Source organism: Polyodon spathula, chromosome 6, assembly GCF_017654505.1.
Source record: "Polyodon spathula isolate WHYD16114869_AA chromosome 6, ASM1765450v1, whole genome shotgun sequence".
In the NCBI taxonomy this organism is placed as follows: Eukaryota; Metazoa; Chordata; class Actinopteri; order Acipenseriformes; family Polyodontidae; genus Polyodon; species Polyodon spathula.
This window is the reverse complement of record NC_054539.1, coordinates 3,516,691-3,541,494: the sequence shown is the minus strand read 5'-3', so window position 1 is coordinate 3,541,494 and position 24,804 is coordinate 3,516,691. Positions and strand designations below refer to the sequence as shown.

At 35.2% G+C, this 24,804-nt stretch overlaps 1 protein-coding gene across 28 annotated transcripts in view; it reads left to right on the top strand.

Annotated features, from left to right (window-relative positions):
* The window catches only part of LOC121316704 (neurexin-1-like), a 442,910-nt gene extending 426,947 nt beyond the window's left edge, over positions 1-15,963 (top strand). For 22 of the 28 annotated variants that reach the window (XM_041251794.1, XM_041251793.1, XM_041251785.1 and 19 more), the window contains one exon: positions 14,773-15,962. In XM_041251794.1, the coding sequence (XP_041107728.1) occupies positions 14,773-15,077 (305 nt within the window). In that variant the 3' untranslated portion in view covers positions 15,078-15,962. Of the gene's footprint in view, positions 1-14,772 lie in introns of all 28 variants that reach the window. The other 6 variants (XM_041251799.1, XM_041251797.1, XM_041251796.1 and 3 more) reach the window with 3 other exon arrangements.
* Positions 15,964-24,804: the final 8,841 nt, after the last annotated feature.

Genomic DNA, 24,804 nt, shown 5'->3' with positions numbered 1-24,804 from the left:
CATAGAAATTTGTTTTCAAGGCTTGTGAGTACACCCTGACTTTAGTCCAAATTGGGTACTTGGTTGTTCGTCTCAAATACATTGAGCAAAACTGGCAACACGAGAAAAAGTGGACTGGAAAATGCCAGCAAACATTGTGGCTGTGCCACAAAAGTTTTCAAAAGTTCTTAACAAACTGATGTAATTGTAATTGTTGCAATTACCCGCAGCTTTAGTAAATCTCATTACAATATTTTTGTCTCCACCCTGTTTTTGCACATTTATGCAGGAACACCAACAATTACATGTTAATTTGAGGCTAAAGCTCCAATAAGAACTGCAGCTGCAAAGCATCCCTTGCTTTTGTTTAATACATTTTACGCTACACTTCCTTCTGGTTTGCAACAATTGCGACAGACGCAACACTTCAGTACATCTACCCCTTAGGTTTTTATGCATACTTATTTATTTTTTCTTCATATGTTTACATCTAAACTGCAGTCTATTACGTTTTATTTGTTACATCTATATTGTAGGTGGTGCTGCTCTTTTTAGCTAAATCCTTAAAAAAATTAAATAAATAAATCGGCCCTACCATAACCAAACTTGATTCCAGACTAAAAGCATGAAACTGCATAAAAAATGGCAAGTTTGAATTTGCTCTCTATACAGAGAACAAGCTTGACCCTATCTAGTTAACTAAAATACCAAAGAAAAAAACAAGCCTTGCTGCTTGTGAAAGACATGGCCCTTGAATTTTAGTTTTCAGTGCTATCGGTTGTATTCTTCTCGAGGGCTGAATGGCCCAAGGCCATGCTGAGAGATCAGTACAGAATAAAATACCCACTAATAAGGCAATGCAGAAAGAGCACAACATCAGTGGTTTGACCTTCTGGTGTGCCAGCTTATAGGTTTTTATTTCTGATGTTAGACATTTTAATTTTTAGATATGAGCTAAATATATATATATATATATATATATATATATATATATATATATATATATATATATATATATATATATATATATATATATCAATATATATATATAGCCAGTTTCGTTTCTTTAAAGCCATGCACAATAGCTAGAAATAAACCGTTCTAAATAGCTAATGCCCATACACAATAGATAGTTACCAATTTGAGTTGTACAGCTGATGTAATGTGACATACTAAATAGCTACTGATAAGCTTGAAATTGATTACTTACATTAACCTGAAGGATTCCACAGACACTTAATTAAAAAAGTCAAGGAGCTGTGATGTTCCTTTTTTTTCAGAATTTCCTTTTGCACGCAACAGCATTCTCTGTCTGCTCAAAATATCTTACCCTTCTGAACTTCCCATTACTGCCGTGTGGATTCATTTAGGAAGTGTTTAAAAGGTTAATACAAACAACCAATTTTAATCCATAATACATAAGTACAGTGTGGCATCTTGAAAACATGGGAAAGAATATATATAGAAATAAATAAATAAAGGGCTGTGTGACAGGGTACACCCTGCCCCTGTGTGTATTATATTATTTGCTGTATTATTATTATTATTTAAAATATATTGCATTCAAAGGCACGCCGTTTTGTTATTATTGTTTACAGCCTGGATGGGGTTAAAATGCCCCACCCAGATAAAATCGTGAGAATGCGTGGTCAGCAGCGAGGGATTATTGACAAAGTGGCTGTGGACCACACATAGGAGAAAACCCGTGGCGAATGTGGTTGAGGGGTAAATTAGGTAATTGATAGCCAATTCACCCCCCAGCCACAATATAAAAGACCTGCAGCTTTGGTTGAAAGGTGTGGACTGTTCAGGAGTGGAGAACAGATATGGTGTTTGAAGTATCTATGAAGGAAATACAGAAATCAACTGCTATCTACCTGATCGCTGTACAGCACGGTATTTGTTTTGTGTTCTGTTTGTAGTGTTTATGTTGGCCCTTGTGCTATTTTATTTTGAGTTCAGTGTTTGTTCCTGTTCTGTTAAAAAAAACTTTTGGTTTATTTATACTTAAAATTTGCGAGCTGTGCATTCATACCCCAGAGCTGCCCGTGTCTGTGTCCATCTTCCTGGCCTGACGTCACCACACAAGCTATCTGTGACAGGCTGTTATATGTGAGGCAAGCTCTCCAAAACGCCAGCTGTCTGGAACCAGAACAGCCAAGGATGACCTACAAAAAAAACACCCTAAATGAGTGAAGACAACCAAGTGTCTCTCTAACAGAGAAAATAATGCATCGGTCTTTTACGTTTGCTGTCTCAGAAGAGTTTATTGTCCCCCCTTTGTTCTTCGCACATTTTTTCACAGAATATCTAAATTTCTTTTATGCAACAAAGAACTGTACAAATTACCCAATTTTGTATCTGTACAGTTTTTAATTGTTTCATTCACAATATGAACCTTCTGGGCTTGAAGGGTTTTTACATAAGCTGGTGTCTGCAGTTTTATAACTGAGAATCCCAGTCTGTCACTGTCTGACAGGCTTTTGATCTGTATATTCCTGGACCCCATAGTAGCACAGAAGCAATGCAGCACACTTAACATACTGAGAGTCCAGATGGCAGTGCCTGTGCAACACTCTGACGTGACCTATGATACTCAGGAAGCTAACTCCTCCTGGAGGCACATTTCTTCACAAGGCTGTTTTTTTAGGCAATTCTACCTTCTTTCGACCACATAACTCATGACCATGCTCTGCTTCGGCAATAGAGCGGTAATCTTTCAATATCAAGCAGTATAATTAGCCTTGTTGTGCATCTTCAAAGCTCTTTGAATACTAATTGAATGGCAGAATAAGTGCAATGGCATCTACAGTGTAGCAGAAACTAAATACTCAAATTGAATTCAAACTAGTTTTTGGGTTGGGATATCTGCCTGTGCATGGGGGTAACTTTTTATTTTGAGAAACCTTTGTCAGCGTGGCTTATCAGCTTATTAGCGTTGAAAAACATGTGCTTTAACAAGCACGTGTTTAACAAGCAAATAGACGCGCAACACTGACTAGTACAGGACAGGAGCCTCAATCTAGCACATAATTTACAAACTAATGTACACACACATACTAAGCACATTTTATTTTATGATACAGTTCTGAAAGAAAATCCAAGATAAACTATGTACAGAACAGCAGTCTTTCAAAAGCTATAGGTGGTTTTGTTGTTTTGTTTTCAGTTCAATTGTAATTCCCGTACTCAATCCTCTACAAATCAAAACAATGCTCTTGCTATCTATGATAAGATTAAGTTTCAATTTCTCTTGCAGAGAAATTACAAATAAGCAAGTTACAGTGAGAAAAAAAGGAGTAGGATATATTGAGTTTTTACAGAAATCAAGCTGATATTCTGAGGTCATTTTTGGTGCAGAAACAAATACGTCACATTTTTGGACTGAACTGCGACACCAGCATTGTCCTGCCCCTTAACAACCAATACACACTCTTGATTGGCTGGTACAGTACTCCCTGCCCTCCCAACTCCCACGTAATAAGCTCTCGGTAAATGTCAGTAAATGTACTACATTCATGCCCCAAAAACACACAGGAGTAGAGTGCTGCAGATCGGAGCCTCTCACATGTCGCTTCCAAAATGCCTTAAATCATGTAATGAAATATTGCAGCTTTTGTAAAGCGTAGTATTATTAATAAAGGCCGCCCTCATTTAAGGGCCGCAGACATTTTGATCAATTTAAAATAAATGCTGCGGCGTCAAATCGGAGTATTACGGTAAATTAATTTAAATTTGAACAAGGTAATTTTGACCTGCAATTCATGTTTACTTTTATTAAATACATAATTAATTTACAATCTGGACATCACTTGACCCCATAATAAATAAGAGTAAAAAATAATTAAACACAACATATTTCAGACAACTTCAGGGTGTCCGTATATGTCAAAATAATTTAGATATTAAAGACAACTTGTCTATGCACTGCTTGTCTATGCACTGCTTGTCTATGCACTGCTTGTTTATGCACTGCTTGTCTATGCACTGCTTGTCTATGCACTGCTTGTCTATGCACTGCTTGTTTATGCACTGCTTGTTTATGCACTGCTTGTCTATGCACTGCTTGTCTATGCACTGCTTGTTTATGAACTGCTTGTCTATGCACTGCTTGTCTATGCACTGCTTGTTTATGAACTGCTTGTTTATGCACTGCTTGTCTATGCACTGCTTGTTTATGCACTGCTTGTCTATGCACTGCTTGTCTATGCACTGCTTGTCTATGTATCGCTTTTTCCATACAACCGAAGAAGACTTGTACTCCTAAACGTCCTGATAAATATATATATATATTGTAAGGTACCAGGGAGGGGGTTAAAATCCTTCCCTGCTGAACCCTTGTTTGAATGCACATTTGGGTATTATGGGGTTTAATTGTGTAATTGTTTAATTGTTTAGTAATCCCCTGCACCTGGTGGTAGTTGTAAATTAGAGCCAGGTGCAGGGTATTTAAGAGAGGCAGCCAGTCTGTTCCAGGCTGCTGTGCGTAGGAAGGCAGAAGGTGTGGTCTGCTTCCAAGCAGTCAAGGTAAAGTGCTGTGTTAAACCTTGTGAGTTGTGTTTGGGTTACAGGTAAACAGCTTAGCTGTCCTGGTTGAGTTAGGTTCCAGACTGTATAGTTAGTGCTCCAAGAAGGAGCTAGGTGTTTGTTTGTTTTGTTTAATTTATTTGATTGGTGTTTATTAAAAGTGTGCGTCAGCGCCGGAAAAATCAATTTCTGTGTCTTGGGTCTAATTTTAAATGGGCAACGAACCACGTGAGTTGCAAGGATCGTTTACAATATATATATATATATATGTATGTATGTATGTATGTATGTATGTATATATATATATATATATATATATATATATATATGTATATATATATATATGTATGTATATATATATATATATATATATATATATATATATATATATATATATATATATATATATATATATATATATATATATATATATATATATATATATATATATATATATATATATATATATATATATATATATATCAATTATTCACATTTTTGTGTTCCTATATTACCTTTTTCTTTTTGATTTTATATATACAGGCTAACTTCACTACAACGAACCCTTCTTATAACGAACACCCGTTTTTAACGATCTCAACACAAGAACCATTTTTTCAAAGCAAATTAGCCCTATTAGTACGATCATGTATAGAATCAATCGGATACAACAATCTCAGTACTGACTGATGTTGAACTTTCTCCAGTGTCAAGTGTGTTATTCTGTAAGTGAAAACAAACACCATGGTTGACTAATTAACGCTAATAAAGAGATGACGTATTGTAGTATGAATCATGCATGATGAATGCAATCGTTGCCTGTCCGTCATCTTCACACAAGCTGCAACCAGGCAACGGGCGTGAGGAGCAAGCTATGCTGGATAGTTTTTTTTTCAAGAGAAAGGACGTGTAATTACTGTATTTGGCAAGTAACTGTAAATTCTTTCCTTTTTCATTTCTTTACTGTTTTCTTTAAAACATACCTCCAGCAGGGCGATTGCCATGCACAGAGGGCAATTAGTGTTGATGAAATTTATATGTGGAAATGGGTTTGTTTTGTGTGCTTTTTGGAGTTGTAATGTTTGAGCAAATGATTGTTTACAGACGGGCGCTCGATTGAGACTTGCTGCCTGCCTGTCTTCTGTATGTGTCCTCTGTGCGTTACCATCGTCGGTAGTGTCACTTGGCCCGTTTGTTTACTTTCTGTTTTGTGTTTAATAAATTCTGCGCGCCTGTGTTGTGTAATATTCTTCATCCCCTGCTTATTGTACTATATGCAATCAGGCGGTGTGGCGAGCCGTCGTCCGCATTTTTGCCATGGTTTGTTTGTTCAAATCCCGAAGTGAACACTTTTTTTTATTTTATGTTAAGGTTAGGTTAAGGGTGAGGGTTAGTCTATATTTGCATTATTACAGTAGAATGTTTTTTACTAATCAAGAACCACTTGATTACATATAGTACAATAAAGGGGATGCAGAATTTTATGGGATGCAGAATATTCCACAATACTGGCGTTTCAACTTCAATTCCTATGCCTCTCTGTCTTGCAATGTGGTTACCCACACATGTGACACGAGTAACTTGTCACAATACCATTTAAGCGTTGATCAATGTGAAGGAATCTTCACAAAAGTAGTATATATTGATGTTCAATTCAAATCTTGTTGTTATTCTGATACAGAAAAATGCTAAACCCTATTACAGCCAACACTGTCAGAATTACAGTACTGGTAGACATCTTGTTTACAGTAACAGTAACTATAAAACTGAGTGACCAACTACCTGAATCTTAAGAAAATACTAAGGCATTTCTATAGAAATGTACAGACTTCTCAAGAGTTGGAGGCACTCGGATTCACCTCATAATGCACAGAGCATTATATCTGTATATTAATGCAAAGTGTTATCTAATTATTTGTAAAGCCACTTATGTGTCAAAACTTAGTTAATACAGTAGTATGCATATATACTAGAACACCCCAATTGCTTCTGCTGTTTTGATCTGTGGTGCATATGAAATCAAACCACTGTAATTGAAAATATTGGAAAATTCTCAAAATAGTCAAATTAGTGATTGTCTAATTTCAATTGATGAATTTAATAGTCTACATATGTAATTATTGTTTTTGCTCAAGTATAAGTCGAGAAATTTAAACCCAAAACACAATCCTGAAGTTGGGGTGGTCAACTACTACACGAGCAAACATATGAACCGATCAATAATGTATAATAAAAGCCTATATTTACTGATTGTGATGACTGGCGGCAGCGTGAACGCTATAATAATAACAATGTTACCTTTTCTATTGCGTGACCCTGCAGCATAGTGCTTCTGTGGGAAACAGCACCACCTCACATTGCTGTTGCCCTCATTGCCAGAGCAAATGCTTGGCATTTTCAAGAGGTCGTTATGCCTATCTTGTTATTAAATAATCATGCTAACGTAATTTCCAAAATGATGTTGATTTACAAAATAATGTTAAAATCTTAACGAGCAGTGCTTCTTGGGACTATTTCTTTTGTTTGCATGGGAATTTAAAAGCAAATCCATGTTAATTGTCAAAATTTGTCAGGAGTTAATTTGCACTTGGAAAAGGAAGGTTTTAATTAATGAAAGACTATAACTCACCTTGAAACAGAGATTTAACAGACTGCTGTTGTAACGCAGACGATACAGAGACTACCTAGATAATTCAATATTTGTAGTTATAGAAATTATATTTTAGACTTTTATATACTTGTGGTTATGAATGAGGTTTGTTCACTTGTTTTAACAATTTGTAACCTTAAGCCTGGAACACGCTGCCCAATGACATCGCAGGAAGGGATGCATAGATGTATAAAGCACAGTGGCAATGGGGCAAATCATTAAGCGAAAAGGCGATGTGATCATGAAAACCACATACGACTGGAGGCATGCATGTATTCTCTCTCTGTATTAAACACACACACACACACACACACACACACACACATAAAGACATGACCACACGGTATTCCATTGGTTTGTATATAATGTCCGTGCCGATATTTTTTGAAAACTAAAACCTGACAGCCCCACATTGTACTTTTTAACAATTAGACAAAATATTTACAGAATGATTTGTTTATTATTAATAGCATTATCATTACCTATACTATGTGAAATGCTTATAAAGTCAGCAAAAACATGTTTTCCCTTTGTTGTAAATAAAAATGTGATTTGGTATAGTTTAATTATAACGCTATTAATAATAAACACATCATGCAGCATGGTTCTACTAGCAGTTGGTAAGTATTCCGTAAACATTTCATCTAATAGTTAAAAAATGCAATATGGGGCTTGCTTTCAAAAGATATCGCCACGGACATGAATGGAATACCTAATGTGATCAAGATCATTGACAAGGATTTTGCCAAACGTATTTGTAACATTGTCAGACTCCCTACACACTGTATGTACAGTGTACACTCTCACCTTCACACGTCTGTATGCACATATTATAACATCTTATAATACTGTAAGTGTGCGTTGGCTACTTCTATTCATGTTGAGTTTATTTATTGTGGAGGCAAGCAAACAGTACCAGAGAAAATGTATGATTAGAGGAATTCACCCTACAATTAACTATAAACAAATTGTGTATTGGGTTGGGGAGTCCTGTTGTAATTACAAAAGCTTAAGAAATGAACAAAGAAGTGTTACATACATGGTATACATATATAATAACTAACAACTACAAACACAAATGACACTTCAAATGTATTTATTTATAGCCAACAATCATACATACTAAAATACAGACAAAAGAAGATGTCCACATAAGAAAATTAATTCCAACCAATATAGCTAGATGGCTTACACCACGCCCCATCCAAAAAATTAATTAAAAAGTCAGATCATCGTAAATCAGCATTGTATATGTGAAGTTATCAAATAAATGTACATTCTGCATGACAAAATACACAATTGTAAATGAAGTTATACACAAAATGAATATTCCCAGTATTTTTTAATTTAATTTCCATTTGGCTGCTGTACGCTATTAGTTTCCATAACAGTGGATTATGCTTCCATTCATTTTTCTTGATCTCGTTAACATGCATTTTGATTAACGAGTTCCCCTTTTTACTCATTGAGACAGGAAGTGATGTATGTGACCTGCGACAATTAAGCTTTTTAATGAGAAATGTGTTCATTAACGACCTCATCGACTCACTTTCAAAGCACCAATGGATTGATTTAATTTTCACACTTAATTTGAAAATCACTTGCTACTAAAGCTATTGTTATTATACCACAAGTTTGATACAATAACACTGTTTTTGAAAATCCTGCCCAGTGTGCTAACATTTTCACATAATAGTGCCATTGTTTCTATATCTCTGGTTACTGACTGAAAATTGAAATGCTCCCAAAGGTTTTCATGCAGGTGGGTATTGTAAATAAAGGATATAAATGACAAATCTTGAGGTGTTCTAATAATTGTACACACTACTGTGTGTGGCAAGGTTTATTATGAAGATGCAGTAAATGTGGGGTCAGATTTCAGATCATGATAAACACTAATCTTGGACTGCCGTAATGTTGGGTTGGCTGAGGCTATTTTCTTCCTCAGAATTAAATCCAGTTGACTCATTTCTGGTTGCACAATACATGGTGCATTGCCTAGACGTACCATTTGGACCCTTGTATCTTATTAGAAAGACCTTTTGTGAACAAAAGAACAGTTTAATTAGTTGCATTATGTACTACAAGTTGTAATACCAAGCTAAGCAACTTAAATTACACAACCAATTATAAAACCGTTAACCTAGGCCCTTATTAATTAAAGAGAATGTGGGATTTTTTCACACGTACAAAGATACAAAGGGTCGTTTTATTGTTATTGCATTCCTTGGGTTTCGCAGTTATCTAAGCAAGTAGAGCCTTTCATTCTGAAATGAAGATACTTTATCAGCAATCTGCGCTTTGTCTAATTTTACGCTTGGGTAACATTTGTGAGAGTGTTTATATGCCTATAGTCATATATTTATTTATTTATTTATTTTTTATAGATGACCATCCTTTGAAATGCTTGTTTCTGGCACTATCTCTACTAAGCTTTACACTATGAAAGGCAGAAAAAGCCTTAATAAATTAGCACTGCTGCCCAGGGCATCTTACAGTCTAGACACAAAGCTCATCCTATGGACCTTCAAGGAATGCTTTATATCACTTACATTTTGCTCATTTTTAATTATTTGTCTGATTAATATACTATTGTGTATTTTCTGCATGATTCTCTATTGTTGCTTCTACTTAAAATATTATTTACTATGTTTACTAACGATTGGACAAAACTGTCAAAATCAACAGATATACTGTACAAATAACCAATAATAATAATAATAACAATAACAATAATAATAATAATAATAATAATAATAATAATAATAATAATAATAATAATAATAATAACCAAGGGTTTAAAACAATTTATTTATTCTCATTAGCATACTAAAACATTTTTAAGCCCCTTATCAATCATTTAGTTTGCCTGACTTAATTTCCCTTTTGACTGGCATGAATCCCTTTTGCCCTCACACAACACTATAAATTAACTTCCTGTGCAATAACACAGGCCTTGCGTGCTGTATATACTGGGTAAGGTTGCACAGAGACCTTTTGTGAACAAAAGAACAGTTTAATTAGTTGCACTGGGCCTATGCTTACAGTAGAATTGTGGAATAAATAGGCTATCGAAGTCTGTTGCAGTAGGTGCTAATGAGTGGTAAGACTTTTTTGTTTGTTTGTTTTAAATAGACTTGGCTATTGCCCCTTTAGGATCATATTACTTCTTAAACCTGCCTGTAATATAAAAATGTTTGAGCCAGCAGTAAAACAGAATGCAGATTCAGACTTCTTCTAACACCTCCCTTTACTGACAGTGACAAGTCCTGACACAGGGAAGATAATGTCTTCTAATGAAGGTAACAGGCTTAATTTGGCAGACACAGAGAGATCTGTGGTTGCACATTAAAGAACAGCTTTTAATCCTGCAAGTAGTCGCAATGCTTTCAGGTCCCGTGTTTGTTTCTGCAGCCACTCGGATAACATCAGATTTCTCATTCTCCTTCAACTCCAGTTGGGATAAACCACACAATGTTGCACTTGAAGCACACAATGATGCACTCTACACTTAATAAACAGGACTAACTTTAATAATAGTAAAAGAAACGTAATAAATTCAGCAACACATGCTTTGATTAGCTTGAATAAAGACTTTAGTCAAAAAGTTGGTGATTGAGTTTTTACATTATTTTAGTTTTTTTTTTTTTTTTAATAATTTAGGTATTGAAATGTCTGATATGCAGCTGGTCAAAACAATACTGCATACTCTTTTGCGACTAATTTTCTATAGAGTAAACCTGTGTTTGAGTGTAAGTAATATAATGTAACCTTCAGTTCAGTTTACTTTTTCTTACGAACAGAATAACTGTTTGATTAGCATGGTGTATTCATTTTCACGTATTCTCCCTAGTGTTGACTTCTAACCATCTATTCAGTTTAACGCTATCAGGGTCAGTTAGTACACACAGAGAGAAATAATTGAACGAAATGGTTCTACATGAATGACTAATTGAAGAGGATCAGTTGATTAGACTGAGATTAATTTGTATGAACTACTACAAGCCTTAATGATATCCTTTAATATGGACCAGTGCAGTGTATTTTTAATGACCATCTACTTTATACTGTCGTGCAGAATTGCAGAGTTGAAGAAAGGATGTTGTGTTGGGTGTGAGTTAATATATGCTGAGATTTATTTTACCTTTACTGTACAGCCTTAGTGAAGTTTAGAGTGCAGCCACAAATAACTGTCCAGCAATAGTGTAGTGTGGCCAGAAGTAACTACCCAGCTATAGTGAAGTGTGGCCACAAGTAACTGTCCAGCTATAGTGAAGTGTGGCCACAAGTAACTTTCCAGCTATAGTGAAGTGTGGCCACAAGTAACTGTCCAGCTATAGTGAAGTGTGGCCACAAGTAACTGTCCAGCTATAGTGAAGTGTAGACACAGGTAACTGTCGAGCTATAGTGAAGTGTGGACACAAGTAACTGCTCACGTTATGGTTTATGAACTACTGCTCTAGAGAAGACACATATAGAATAACTTTTGTAAGAGTACCGACGCTTTCTCTGCTAATGCTAATTCCTGTTCAGATCAGCACAAACATGAGTTCAAAATGGTAATTTAACTCCAATTATTGGCCTATTTCCAAGCTACACATGTGGCATTAATTTAATTTGTTTTAGAGGAATTCAAAGTCTAGTTAAACAAGAGTGTTTAAAAAATGCTGATGTTGAAGCAACCCCACACTACCGGCTGACTTTCATATCAATACAAAATTGGCTTCCTGTAGATCAATAAACTGTAAGAGGCAAAATTTAATTCAGACCTTTTATTTAATGTTGGAGGCCTGACCCCTTGTGCTGTCTATGCAGTAAAATGCTAATGACATCTGAATTGTCGACCCACAGAAGGCACGTCTGCTCTTAAAATAGTGCAGCTTAGTAAATGTGGTCTGTTATTACTGTGTGGTTTCTCGCCGGTAAGATGGAGAACCTTGTCTGCATGAAATGGGTGAGATACCTCTCTGACACTATCGTAATGGGAATTTGATTCAACTTGCGTGGGTGTCATAATGTTTAATTAAAATTTCTCTTTGATATTGTTAGTTTGTTACATAGAGATACAATCTGCAGATTGTATTTCTCCATGTGATTTGGAAAACGTGAATGGAGCATCCGTATGGGAATTGTTATAGAAAAGCAGAATTGCTTTGTGTTCCTGGCTGTAGCGGTTTCATCAGAGATCATTTGATAAAGGTTGCACCCGTGGTGACCGATACACCAAACACTGAGATCCATTTTGGTGGATCTCAACGGGCTCGGCAATCCACCAGTAAGCTATGACCAACAATTATTAGCGGGATTTAATCCAATAGTAACCAATACGCAACATGGGCAGGGCTCTACACTAAAGTTTTTTTTAGGCACATGTGCGCTTAAGTTAAAAAAAATCTTGGCACGCACTGAAAAATTTAGGGGCACAAAAAACAAAAAAACAATTTTGCTCAAATTAATTTTTGAAAGTCTATAAATCTTTTTTTTTTTTCCTTCTTACGTAGCACTTACGCTTTGCATCAACAAAATTATAATTGACAACTATTTTTCCAACTTAAATGATTTTTATCTGCCTGGTAGCATCTTCCTCAGAATGTGCTACTTGTCTATTTATGTAGCGGGATGGTCTGGCTGACGTTTCTGGATGTGTGTCTCTCCACTCATTGCTTACTGTTTTGAAGCACTGTGTTTTAATAAATTTTTAAGTTTTAACTCCCGGCTGTTGGTTGAACTTGTATGTTCTTTTGCTAGTTAGAACTGTGAACACGCTGTAACTAACATAGCCCTTCTTGAAGTTTCCTGTTCACTTTCATCTTCTGACATGCCTTCGTTGCTCATTTCTTGAAGACCCTGACATATCAGAATTTTGTTCATTGCGTTTTTCTTTTGAAACCTCTCCAGTCACATGAAAATAATTTATTTTTCTCATCGTGGTTTGAAAAGTTTTCAAACTGTCTGGAAACGAGTAGCCATTGCACTGATAAATCAGTAGCAGAGTATGGGATTTGTAGTTTTCAATGTGTGATTAACAGTGGGCAGTGGACACCAATAAACTACATTCAAAGAGTACATTACAATTGAGCTATGAGAATTAGATCTGACTGAGTGTTTTTTATATATTATGTTTATTTTTTACAGTCAACCTTTAGGAATTTCAAGTCACACACGTGTGCTTAAATTAAAATGTACATTTGCACAAGCATTTTTTTAGTCTCATATGCATAAACTGTTGAGATATTTTCATCTGTGCTACTGGACGACACAGAAGGCTCTCCCCATCAGCCGTAACAAAAACTGTTGTATGCTTATATGTTAGTTCTTGATCTGATTTGTCCCGAGATCCACCAAAAATCTTTTGCAATCCACATATTGGCCACCAGTGTCTTACACAGTGACTGATCCAGCATTGAATACATGTACTTAGCCTGAAATTACATGGGAATACTCAATATTAACCATGCATTCTACATGCCACTGTGTACTTATTGATTGCTTCAACTCTGCACACATGTGAATATTCAGCATTGACCCAATTTACGGTTATTATATTATTCAGATTATTTCTTTCTTTCCATATAATGATCATATATTTGTAAAATTGTTCACTGATATTATGCTACATTCCCCTTCTCTCTGTCTGTTGTCTACTGCAGAGACAACCTAAATGTGTTTTTATTTTATTTTTTTCTGAATATTCTTAAAACACAGTGAAGGTCCACCTTACACACCTTACATGTACAGTATCAATATTGTTTGAAGATAACATCTAACAGGATGCATATGGGCCACATTTGTATAAAGTCCCTAATGACAGTCAGCTTGTCCTTGTTTGAATAAACATTGTCACCTAGAGACAGCATTAAACAGTCTTAGAAACAGTTTAGCAAGAATGTAGAAATCCATATGTAAGATTCAGTAAAATTCAATTCAGTATTGCTACGCCTTAATACACTTCCCTATAAGGACAGCTTCAGTTGTGGGGCTCCCAAAAGTATGACCTAAAACTCCTTCTAATTTGTTATTTGTAAGAAATTTTTACTTGTCAACAGCAGTTGTTGTCATTCTCTTTAGTTTATCCCTTAATATGCAGTTGCAGTTCAGACTTGAGCAGCAATGCATACAGTATAGAGCATGGATGTTTTGAAAGGTTTTATATATAAATAAAATCCCTTCAATCCTATTGATCTTAATTCTCAAAATGTATCCCATTTTGTTCTACCAGATTTCATTAACTTCAAAGACTATTTCCAAGTCTGGGTAGTTCATACGAACTAGAATTTTTTATATATATATATATATATATTATATATATATATATATATATATATATATTCTAGTTCGACTACTGAACTACCCAGACTTGGAAATAGACTTTGAAGTTAATGAAATCTGGTAGAACAAAATGGGATACATTTTGAGAATTAAGTTTAAAAAAAAGAAGTCTATAACAAACTGCCCTTGGGTTTTGGAAAACTAAAGCTTAAGAACGTCATAAGAACAGCACTAACTAGCTTTGTTTGTTTAAATATGCAAAGCATATACATTTTGCTGGAATTAGTTAATAAAACATTACCAAACTTTGCAATAACTGTCTTTCTTGTTGCATGATATACTCACAGCAAATCCCACTGGACCAGGCTCCAAAGGCTTCCCGGGGCCCTCGGAGGTGATCAGAGAGTCGAGCAGCACCACAGGAATGGTGGTGGGCATCGTGGCAGCAGCCGCTCTGTGCATCCTCATCCTCCTATACGCCATGTACAAGTACAGGAACAGAGACGAGGGCTCCTACCACGTGGATGAGAGTCGGAACTACATCAGCAACTCAGCACAGTCCAACGGGACTGTGGTGAAGGAGAAGCAGGCCAACAGTGCCAAAAGTTCAAGCAAGAACAAGAAGAACAAGGATAAAGAATTTTACGTCTGATCCAGCTTATACAGAAGAACAATTGTAAAATAATGTAGTCTTCATTTTATCTGAGACGTGGTATGATAAACGTAATTGACTTTTTAATCAAGCACATAGGACAAAAAAAATTTTAAAAAAATTAAAAAAAAAAAACAATGGGGGAATGTGGGCAGAAAGGACAGACCTGAAAAAATGAATTAAAAAAATTAAATAAAAAAAAAAAAACATTGACATTTCATGCTTTTGTTTAAAAGAAACGGGAGCCAATTTAAAAGGACAAAACAAAAAACAAAAAAAAAAAATATATATATACATATATTAAACAGTCAGTGTTTTCATTTACGTTGCCTGTGTTTGTATTGCTGGGACGTTTTCTTAAACAAAAATAATAAAATGCCACCAAACATTCATAACGGAAGAAAAATGTCATTGCTTTGAATGATGTCGCAAAGACAAAAAGATGCTACCTATGATTGTGGAATCTGCCAAAGTATGTGCGCTTTCTGAGAGCCATTAGTGACCAGAGAGGACTTTGTGACGGCCCGTCTAACAGACCCAACAAAAGTGCAAAGAACGGAAAAGAAGCGCCGGTTATCATAACAAACATTTGAAAAAAAAAGTTAATGAAAAATACTTCTGTGTTGTTGAGATGGAAAATGGAGGCCTTAATTTCAACCCAAAGTGAAATCAAAGGCAGATCTTTTCGGAGAATTCCGAGGATATAATCATTTGGGAAATTCCATGCACGCAAAGTATCTTACTACATATGTTTATATACAAACCCATCTATATGTGCTTTCTGGACTGTGATGAGTGGTGTTTTATAGCCTGTTGTATAGACGATGCAAACTATATCTGCTCTTCAGACATTTTTAGTAAAAAAGAAAAATAAATAATAATAATAATAATAATATTAAAAAAGAGAAAATTTAAATGTTATTAAGTGTTGCTAGATATAGATTTTATGATGCCATCTGCAATGACATTTTATTTTTTTTAAATGTCAGTCTTATACCGTGTCAACATATTTTGCTTGAACTTTGTTACATTGTAGTGATCACTCTGTAGGAGTATAGGGATACTATGATAATGTACTTGGTACATAGGAATTAACTTTTTTCAAAACCTGTACCGCAAATCCCATTATTTTTTAATAAAAATTTTTTAACACTACATATACTGATATATATATATATATATATATATATATATATATATATATATATACACACACACACACACACACACACACACCGTGGTGTGTGTGTAGATATAGATAGATATAGATATATATCAGATATGTCTATGTATAAAAAGACTTTTTAAAAAAATTTTTTTTGCCCATGTACGGGTTTTGTACAAACCGCACGTTTATCATAGTAAGTTCTAATTTCTAGTGAACTCGATTTTAGAAATTTAATAATAATAATAATAATAATAATAATAATAATAATAATAATAATAATAATAATAATAATAATACATGTCAGTTTTAGTACATTAACCATATTGGTACATACACAATATATAATATATATATATATATATATATATATATATATATATATATATATATATATATATATATATATATATATATAATCATTATTATTAAGTTTATTTTACACATTTCTTATAACTTAGTTGATCTTAAATCTATGATGGATTTTTTTTTTTTTGTGTGTTATATAACAGATTCCAATGTATTACTCCTTTGACCTTTGAGGTGAAATAGGGCTTCTCGTTTATCTGCAAATGGTTTTATCCATTTTGCAGTATATCAGTAATTCAGGTGATGTCTAGTTTTTGGTCAATTGTATTACTGACATTTTAACCTAAATAATTTGGCTGTGTTTATGATGGTGGGAAAGAGCTCTACTCTGTAAAGGAAAAAGACGCCTCATCATTAACAAAATAATTTTCATTCACACATCCACATTTTACTGCTTGGAATGAAACGTGAAGTCATGTAGAATAGCTGACATATCCAGTTTGTAATACATCTTTTTTGTCATGCTATTTTCAGATGATTTCTCAGCAGTGAATCCTGTTGTAATGTACCCTCTAAGCAAATACAAAGGACTACATTAGGCTGGGAGTGGGCACTTCAATGGAAACACGCTGAATCTGTAGAAGCCTCCAGGGAGGAATATGTATGTTCACACTTTACAGACAGGAGGGAGGAATTTAAAACAGCAGGAGCAGCAAACCCCACAGATCTTCTTGTGGGGTTCGATCGCCTCAGTGGGTGAATCTTGGCAGATACTGCTGCAGTCGTTTTTGTGGTATATATTGAGAATGTGCGCACGAGTGAAACCAATCCCACAGGGTTTGTTATTCAACCAAAAGTAAATTAACATTTCCATTTTTAATACACACAACAGTAGTGGTGTATGATTCAAAATTTACATACGCTCAGTTCAGATTCTTAAATATATATTGGACTCGTTAAGGAGAAGTTGAGTGTTTTGATTTGGGCTACATCTTACCTGAACTAGTAGTGTCCACCAGATTATGAATATAAATCTCAGGGAAAAAATGGATAGCAGACCACAAATCGCTGGGGGTTTGAAAAAAGACAAATTACTTCTGGATTACAATGAACCAGAGCAGTATCTGCACAACAATCATTTTAAAGCTATGTCTACCCCTATTATAATTCAAAAGGACATCTCAGTGATACAAATAATGTCACAGTACCACAAGGCAAGTATTGGAATTCATCATGAGTGGAACTGCAGCCTGTGTTTTCACATACTATTTATGCAGGATGCCTAATTGAGATGATTCATTTACAGTGGAGGGCCCTTTCCTCTACAGCTAAGTTGGCACGGGAGGCTTAGTTCCTCAGTAAGCTAAATTCAAGTTTGCCACTTTGACCTGTCTCCTTATCAAACTAAGATCAATGTGACCCGACAGTACTGAAAAACAGAAAATGTCTAATATTAAAGCCAAAATAACATTGCACCAGAACAGGGTGCTCACTTGGTGCTAAGGAAACCTGCATTGCTGCCAGCACACATAGTATTCTGTTCTTCCTGTTTGTTTGTTTTTTTCCTCTCAGAACAGTACCACTCACTGAAATAGGACATTTGTATAAAACAAAGTGAAAATCAAAGTTTGCATTATTATTTAACAGCCCAGAACTAAAACGCTTCTGTTTTAAATCTGATTGACACTATTCCAACAGCTTCTGATTTCACAGACAGAGGAAATCAATAACTTTGTTTTCTAGATTTTTTTTTTTTTCTCAAACCGGTACATAATCCTGTCGCAGCTAATCAACTCTCATCACCTTCAAGAATGAGTCACACACCTGTAAGTATAATTAAGGTTTAGTCCATGTACATGGATTTTTCTAGTTTTTGACAGTATACCATGATGATTCACATTTAATTGCATCAACTACCAGTTACTGAGAATTTTTATGACACAAAGTATCTGTCAATGTATGTAATTACATTGCAATAAGCATGTCGTAACATACACAGACACACACACACACACACACACATATATAATATATATTATATATATATAATATATATAGATATATAAAAACATTTTTGAAGAAAGAAGAAAAAACAAACATCAGACAATGTGTACCATATCCAACACTTACCTTCCGATAACAACTCCAATAAAAATGAGACAAAAGAAAATATGCAAAAAGCCCTGCTCTATCACCTCCCTAATAATATTTTAATGCATTTTCTCTCCGGCTTGTATCTACACATAAAATTGCATTTCTTTCCAATTCAATTTACTTCAACATACCCATTAAGTTGCTTAATTTGCAAGCAGATTAGGAAAGCTGCTTTGTATTGATTTAATTCTGCCAGCTGAGATCTTGATGCTGTTTGATTAAAACAAAGAAAAAGCTATTACAAATTTGAAACTGTTTCATACAATTTACAGAACACTCCATTGGTTTCTAGAAGTATGGGCATAACAGCATAACAGTTCAGCATATTGACAATTCCTCCTTTCTGCCTTTTGACATTCTAGTCCATGACTTCCCCCACGTGACAAGCTGATCTGACTTTTTCCTTCCCCTATATAGACAAGATGAGACATTCCCAACAAAGAATAAATAGGTCAGAGAACCTGCTTCTTTCTTCTAGTGCTTTGTGTGATTCATCATTTAAGGTCTTTTTTGTTGCAAGGCCGTTTTATCCAGTGTTGGAAATGCTACGTAAGTGGAATTTACTGTTTTGTTAATAAAATATTTCTTATTACAAAAAAAAAAAAAATAATAAGTGTGCCCTTTTTTTCTTCTTTTTAACATCATCAAAGACTACAGAACAGAGAAGACTTCTTGGCTTTGGATGACAACTACTGAGTTACAAGATTTTTTTTTTATAACATGAACACTACACACTACTAGCTAGCATAATAGAGCTACATCTCAATCAGTACAAGAAGAAAGGTGCAATAGAAAGGACACCTGTCCACTTTATTTTCGGCTTTAGATCTCTAGCCTAAAGGTAACCCAGATGCATTGCAAAATGGGAAGGTTTTGGGGTCTTGCATTTAACTCCATAGTTAGCCCATGCTGTATGGACTCCAAGTCCATACAGCATGGGCTAAATATGATCTTTCAGAATTAGTGTTTATTTCTTAGCAGACACCCTTACCCAGGGCTACTTAGAATAATAAGATACATTTTTGAATTGATACAGGCTGTCTCGGAAATGTTTGCCACGTTTAGGAGAAGCAGTTCTGCTTACATTTATCTATTTTTACAATACAGTATTTCACATTGATTTCAAGATCTATTTCTGCAGCCTAACCAAACCGATCAATTCTTTTTACAACAACGTATTGAAGTGATCTGCCACTGCATTAAATTAAAAATAAAAAGCTCATAGCTTTGTCATGAGGCAAAGTAATCGATGTAGAAGATTGTGGTGGTTTAGGTTAAGTGCATAACAGCATCGAATATTGTCAATTCGTCCATAGCCAAATGCTGCAGGAGCCACCATGCTTCCAGAAGCTTATATGCATACACCCCGTCCTTAAATCACAATTTTATCCCATTAACTTAGTGATAACATTAAAGTCACTATCAAATTGGAATTACTGAAATGTAATTCTCTGTTCCACAGATGCCATTCAAAGTGTGAATGTTCCCTGTGCAAATCAACAACCTTCAACAGCATCAGCAATGTTTATTTGCTGTATAAGTTATTTCCAGTCTTCCTCAACAAGATGCATGCAACACTTCAGCACCATTTAATTGTATTAAACATCACAGAAGCACACTAGAAGGGCTCTGTATTTTATAAGTCTTCTGGGTCTTTATAAAAGCTTGTGTCTGCACTGAATTTTTGACAGTTTAGTGAAGTTCTGTGATTTTGACTTGCAAATACTCTGAAGACTGAAAAAGACAGTAGCAATATTCCCATTGCCTTAAGTGGAAGAATACATTGTTGTTTGTTTAAATATGCAAAGCATTATTTGTCAGCATAGCACACCATATCTAAGAATGCTGAAAGTAACGTGCTAGAGTGTTAGTATAATATGCAGTGTTGTGTGATACACTGTCATTACGGATTCTGACCCCTGTCGTTGAGATACAGTTAAAAGCTTTATAACCACACATGCAGACAAGCCTGGTTCTTTTGTACAGTATTTATGACACTCACTTGCAATGTACGGAAGAGACAGCCTGTGCCCCCTTTTTAAATTGCCAGTATCATCAAAATACAATTTAATAATAAATACCAACACTCTTTTTACTTTGTTTGTATATGTCTGTAATGTGACTGGCAGTCAAGGCTGATCAGTGGCAGAAATAGCAACCCAGACATAGAAACCACAGTTAGGTGCTTTTGTGCACTTTCATTAACAAACAAACAAAACACAGGAACAAAAGTTTCAAACAAAACACTTCTCAATATAGACAGCACAAATACAACACCAAGCACAGCTTTCACTTACTCAGCACATTCCTACACAATCCACACCTAACATTCATTCCTTTGTCCTTTTTATCAATCATTCAATTACTACTTGGCCACATCCCACACTTTCCACTAAAACAATGACACTGTACTAATTTAACAATGTATCAGGTGGCTGTTCACAGGCAGCACAAAACACAAAGTTCCCAGTGTGCATTCAGGTTACCATATGACTCCATGTTCACTGGGACAGTTAGTGATAGTTCAGGCTTTTCAACTCACATTGCAATGCATTCTGGTATGTTTTACCTGTCTCAGGTATCTTTCACAGTAAGACTTGATTAGGGGATACAGCAGGTTTAATGTAAATGTGCACAACATATGTATTATTGTACCATAGATTGCAACCTTAGATTGTCATCTAGAAGTTGGGAAGATGAGACATGCAGTTTAGTAAAAATTGCTGAGACCGTTAAGATTCTCTAAGTAAATTGCTGAAGTGAATTCACATCTGTCTATTTAATGGAGTTTTCTACAATCACCTACTGTAGCCCTAGCCTCATAGTTACAATATTTACAGCAGTACCTTTAAAGATAGAATCAGTATTTCATATGTAAGGATCAATGTTTCCTGTCTTATTTACTGGTTAAAAAGTCACCCAACCTGCCACCTAGTGAAATTTGTAATGATAATGTATTGCAGGCATTTTAAAAAAGCAGGTTCCTTGCAACACATAGTGATGCATGACCTTTCATTCAATGAAAAAAAAAAAATGCAAGTGATAACATGCTAATAGGAGAAATAAAATAGAAAATGCTGAACTACCAAAAAACAGTTTAAAGTTCTCGTAATTTACTTCAAAATGCCTCCATGTAATAGGACAGAGGATGGGTGTGAACTGGTAACCGTGCACCAAGGACCATGAACCAGTGACCTTGTCTGAAGCAAGGATCTTAACCACTGTAAAAACAAGAGCGAGGCAAGTTTGCACAAGCAGTTTTAGAGCTTTTAACATGTCGCCAAGGGGCCCAATAAAAAAACAGTCAGAGTGGGTTTGATGATTGACACCAATTGAGGCTCTTAATACCTTAACTGATGATTGATAAATATGTATCCAATGTCATTGTACATGCAGCATGCCCCTAAATACGTTAATTTGTGATTGGGGGCAAACTGCAACTGAGACAAATACCCAATTCACACTAGCTATATAATTTAATCCTATATAATGCATAGTCATCGTGTTTCAAAAGCTTGAATGAAGGCAATGGAAATCACTTGAAAGTATGTGGCTTTAATGAGTGTAAATGAGCACAGATGATCCTAATATGTTCATATAACAGCACCCTCACACCTTTTTAAATCCGTGCCTAATTAACTACTTCTGTTTAAGTGTATGAAGTTCATATCTGTTTTCATCTCTCAGAATAATCCATTGCTCTGCTACTGCAGAGTGCTTCATTTTTTGGCATGTATTGTGTTTTCTGCAGCTGTTTCCTCTAGTAGAATGTGGAAACTGAAATATAAGCATGTACCAGCTTCTTAACAATTTCCACAGGACAGTTTATCATCTGTCATACCTTTGTAGAGCTGTACATTTTCAGAATTTCTTCTGTCTGTTTGGTTAAATGAGAACTCCTGAGTTTTATCATCTGCCATACCTTTGTAGAGCTGTACACTTTCAGAATTTCTTCTGTCTATTTGGTTAAATGAGAACTCCTGAATTTTACTTACTCAAAGATATATAACCGTGTCAGCTACTGTTAAAACAGCTTAATAGCAAACACATACATGTCTGTTCATTTTATAGAAACAGCAGATATTCTAAATACAGTACTGTCCCTGTTTAAATAAATAAAACAGGTCACTTGTATGAAACTTGTTATGTGGTTTGTTTCAGTCAGAATAAGGGTGATCCTTTTATTCTGCAGTATCTATACTTGTAATAATTATTATCATCAAGGCCTTCCATATAACCACCCTAACTCCTTGCCCTCTGAAATGTTCTTTTTTCCTGGATAGTTAGAGAAATATAAGGCAGTTGCAATATTAAAATTGAATTTTTAGCATTGCTCAAAGCCAAAGAGAGATGGAGGGACAGACTTTTCTACCTCGTCTAAGGTACCAAACGTGCGTCTGGCAGGAGGGGATATACCATTCTCCTGATGATCCGTTCTCTTGGGCTGCAAGTCGATGAGAAGCTAGGAAAAGTGTCCCCACATACTGTTAAAAATCCAGTCTATATATATATATATATATATATATATATATATATATATATATATATATATATATCCATCTGTTATATGTTTGTTAAGTGGGAGTGCAATGTGTTTTGTGAGGCAGCAATCCTGTTCATTATGTGATAATTATTATCAACACTCAAATATATCAAATAAACCGGTCACTGGTAAACATATTTTTTAAACAAATTTAACCTAACAGTAAATGTCTGCATACATGCAAAGCAAGGTCCAGTAGTCTACAATGACGTTTCACATCTATCAAGCTCGTATTTCATGAAGTGATTATGTGTAAGTTATCATAATTCAGTAGTATAGCAAGTACTTACAAATACTGATAATATTTCTGTGTGTTATATACAGATTACATGTTATATTCAAAACAGAGTATACTCAGATAATAATATACATAAAGTATACTTTTTTATATACAAGTGCATTTAACCTATTGATATTGTAATCGGCCCTCAGCATAGGTGACCCTTGGAAGCCAGGGAGACCTTTGGACTTCTCTTCATCTCTTTGATTTGCCTGCTATCCTATTTTTGGTTCCCTTTGGGGTAAGTAACACTTGCTTCCCAGCCTTGGAGGCTGATCGGTTCGGTCCACCTCTGGAAGGGCGGCTCTCAGCGAGTCAAGGGGAAACCTTATCCTCTTTATTAAGTCAGAAAGCATTTCTCTCCTATTCAAATTCATGAGCTTCTTCCTCCATGCAGCCCTTGCTCCTGTCCTGTGAATGTTACAGTTAATTCTGTGCAGTGGCCTTGGTTTGTAGTGGTATTCAATGAATTTGAAACACATTGAGTCACAGGTTTCAAAAGCTTGGGAGCTTCATGGTCTGCATGGTCTTTGAGCTGGGATGATGTAAGATGGGAGATACATTCATGCAAGTTATAATGGTGTTTGAGCTGAGACGATGCAAAAAAGGAGATACATTCATGCAAGTTGTAATGGTCTACATGGTCTTTCAGCTTGGACGATGCAAGAAGGGAGATACATTCATGCAAGTTTACGGTCCCGGGTGGGCCACGGGATCAATGACATTCTATGTTTTTTTTTTTTTTTATTAATAGCAAAAAGCAGGCACCAGTGGCAACTCTAATTATAGAAAAATAATGTGCAGCTAGGCAGTATTGGCGGACTGTCAATCAAAGTAGAAATTCACAAATCAGAGCTAACAGATTGTCTAACTGTAGGCGGGATGTAAAGCGAGAGCTCTGACAATATGGTGTTCTAACAATCTGAGCTACCATAATGTGGCTGCCATGTTGTGGTCCTGTTTTATCGATGAGGAAGACATATTGGGATACTGGCTTCATATTTGCTATATACTGTACATTATGTTATTGGAATATCTAGAGGTCAAGTTTAATTATGGGTGTTATACAAGATAATCCCCTTGTACCGTAATTTTACAAAGCTGCCACTGTCACACTGTCAAGACCTCCTATCGGGCAGTGAATTCATATTCACAAAAAAAAAAAAAAAAAAAAGAAAAACCACATGCAAACTTTGTTGGCAATCTTGCCATTGACCTCCACCAGATCTAGGCTTCATGAGAAATACATTATATTTTTAAATACGGCAGAATTATT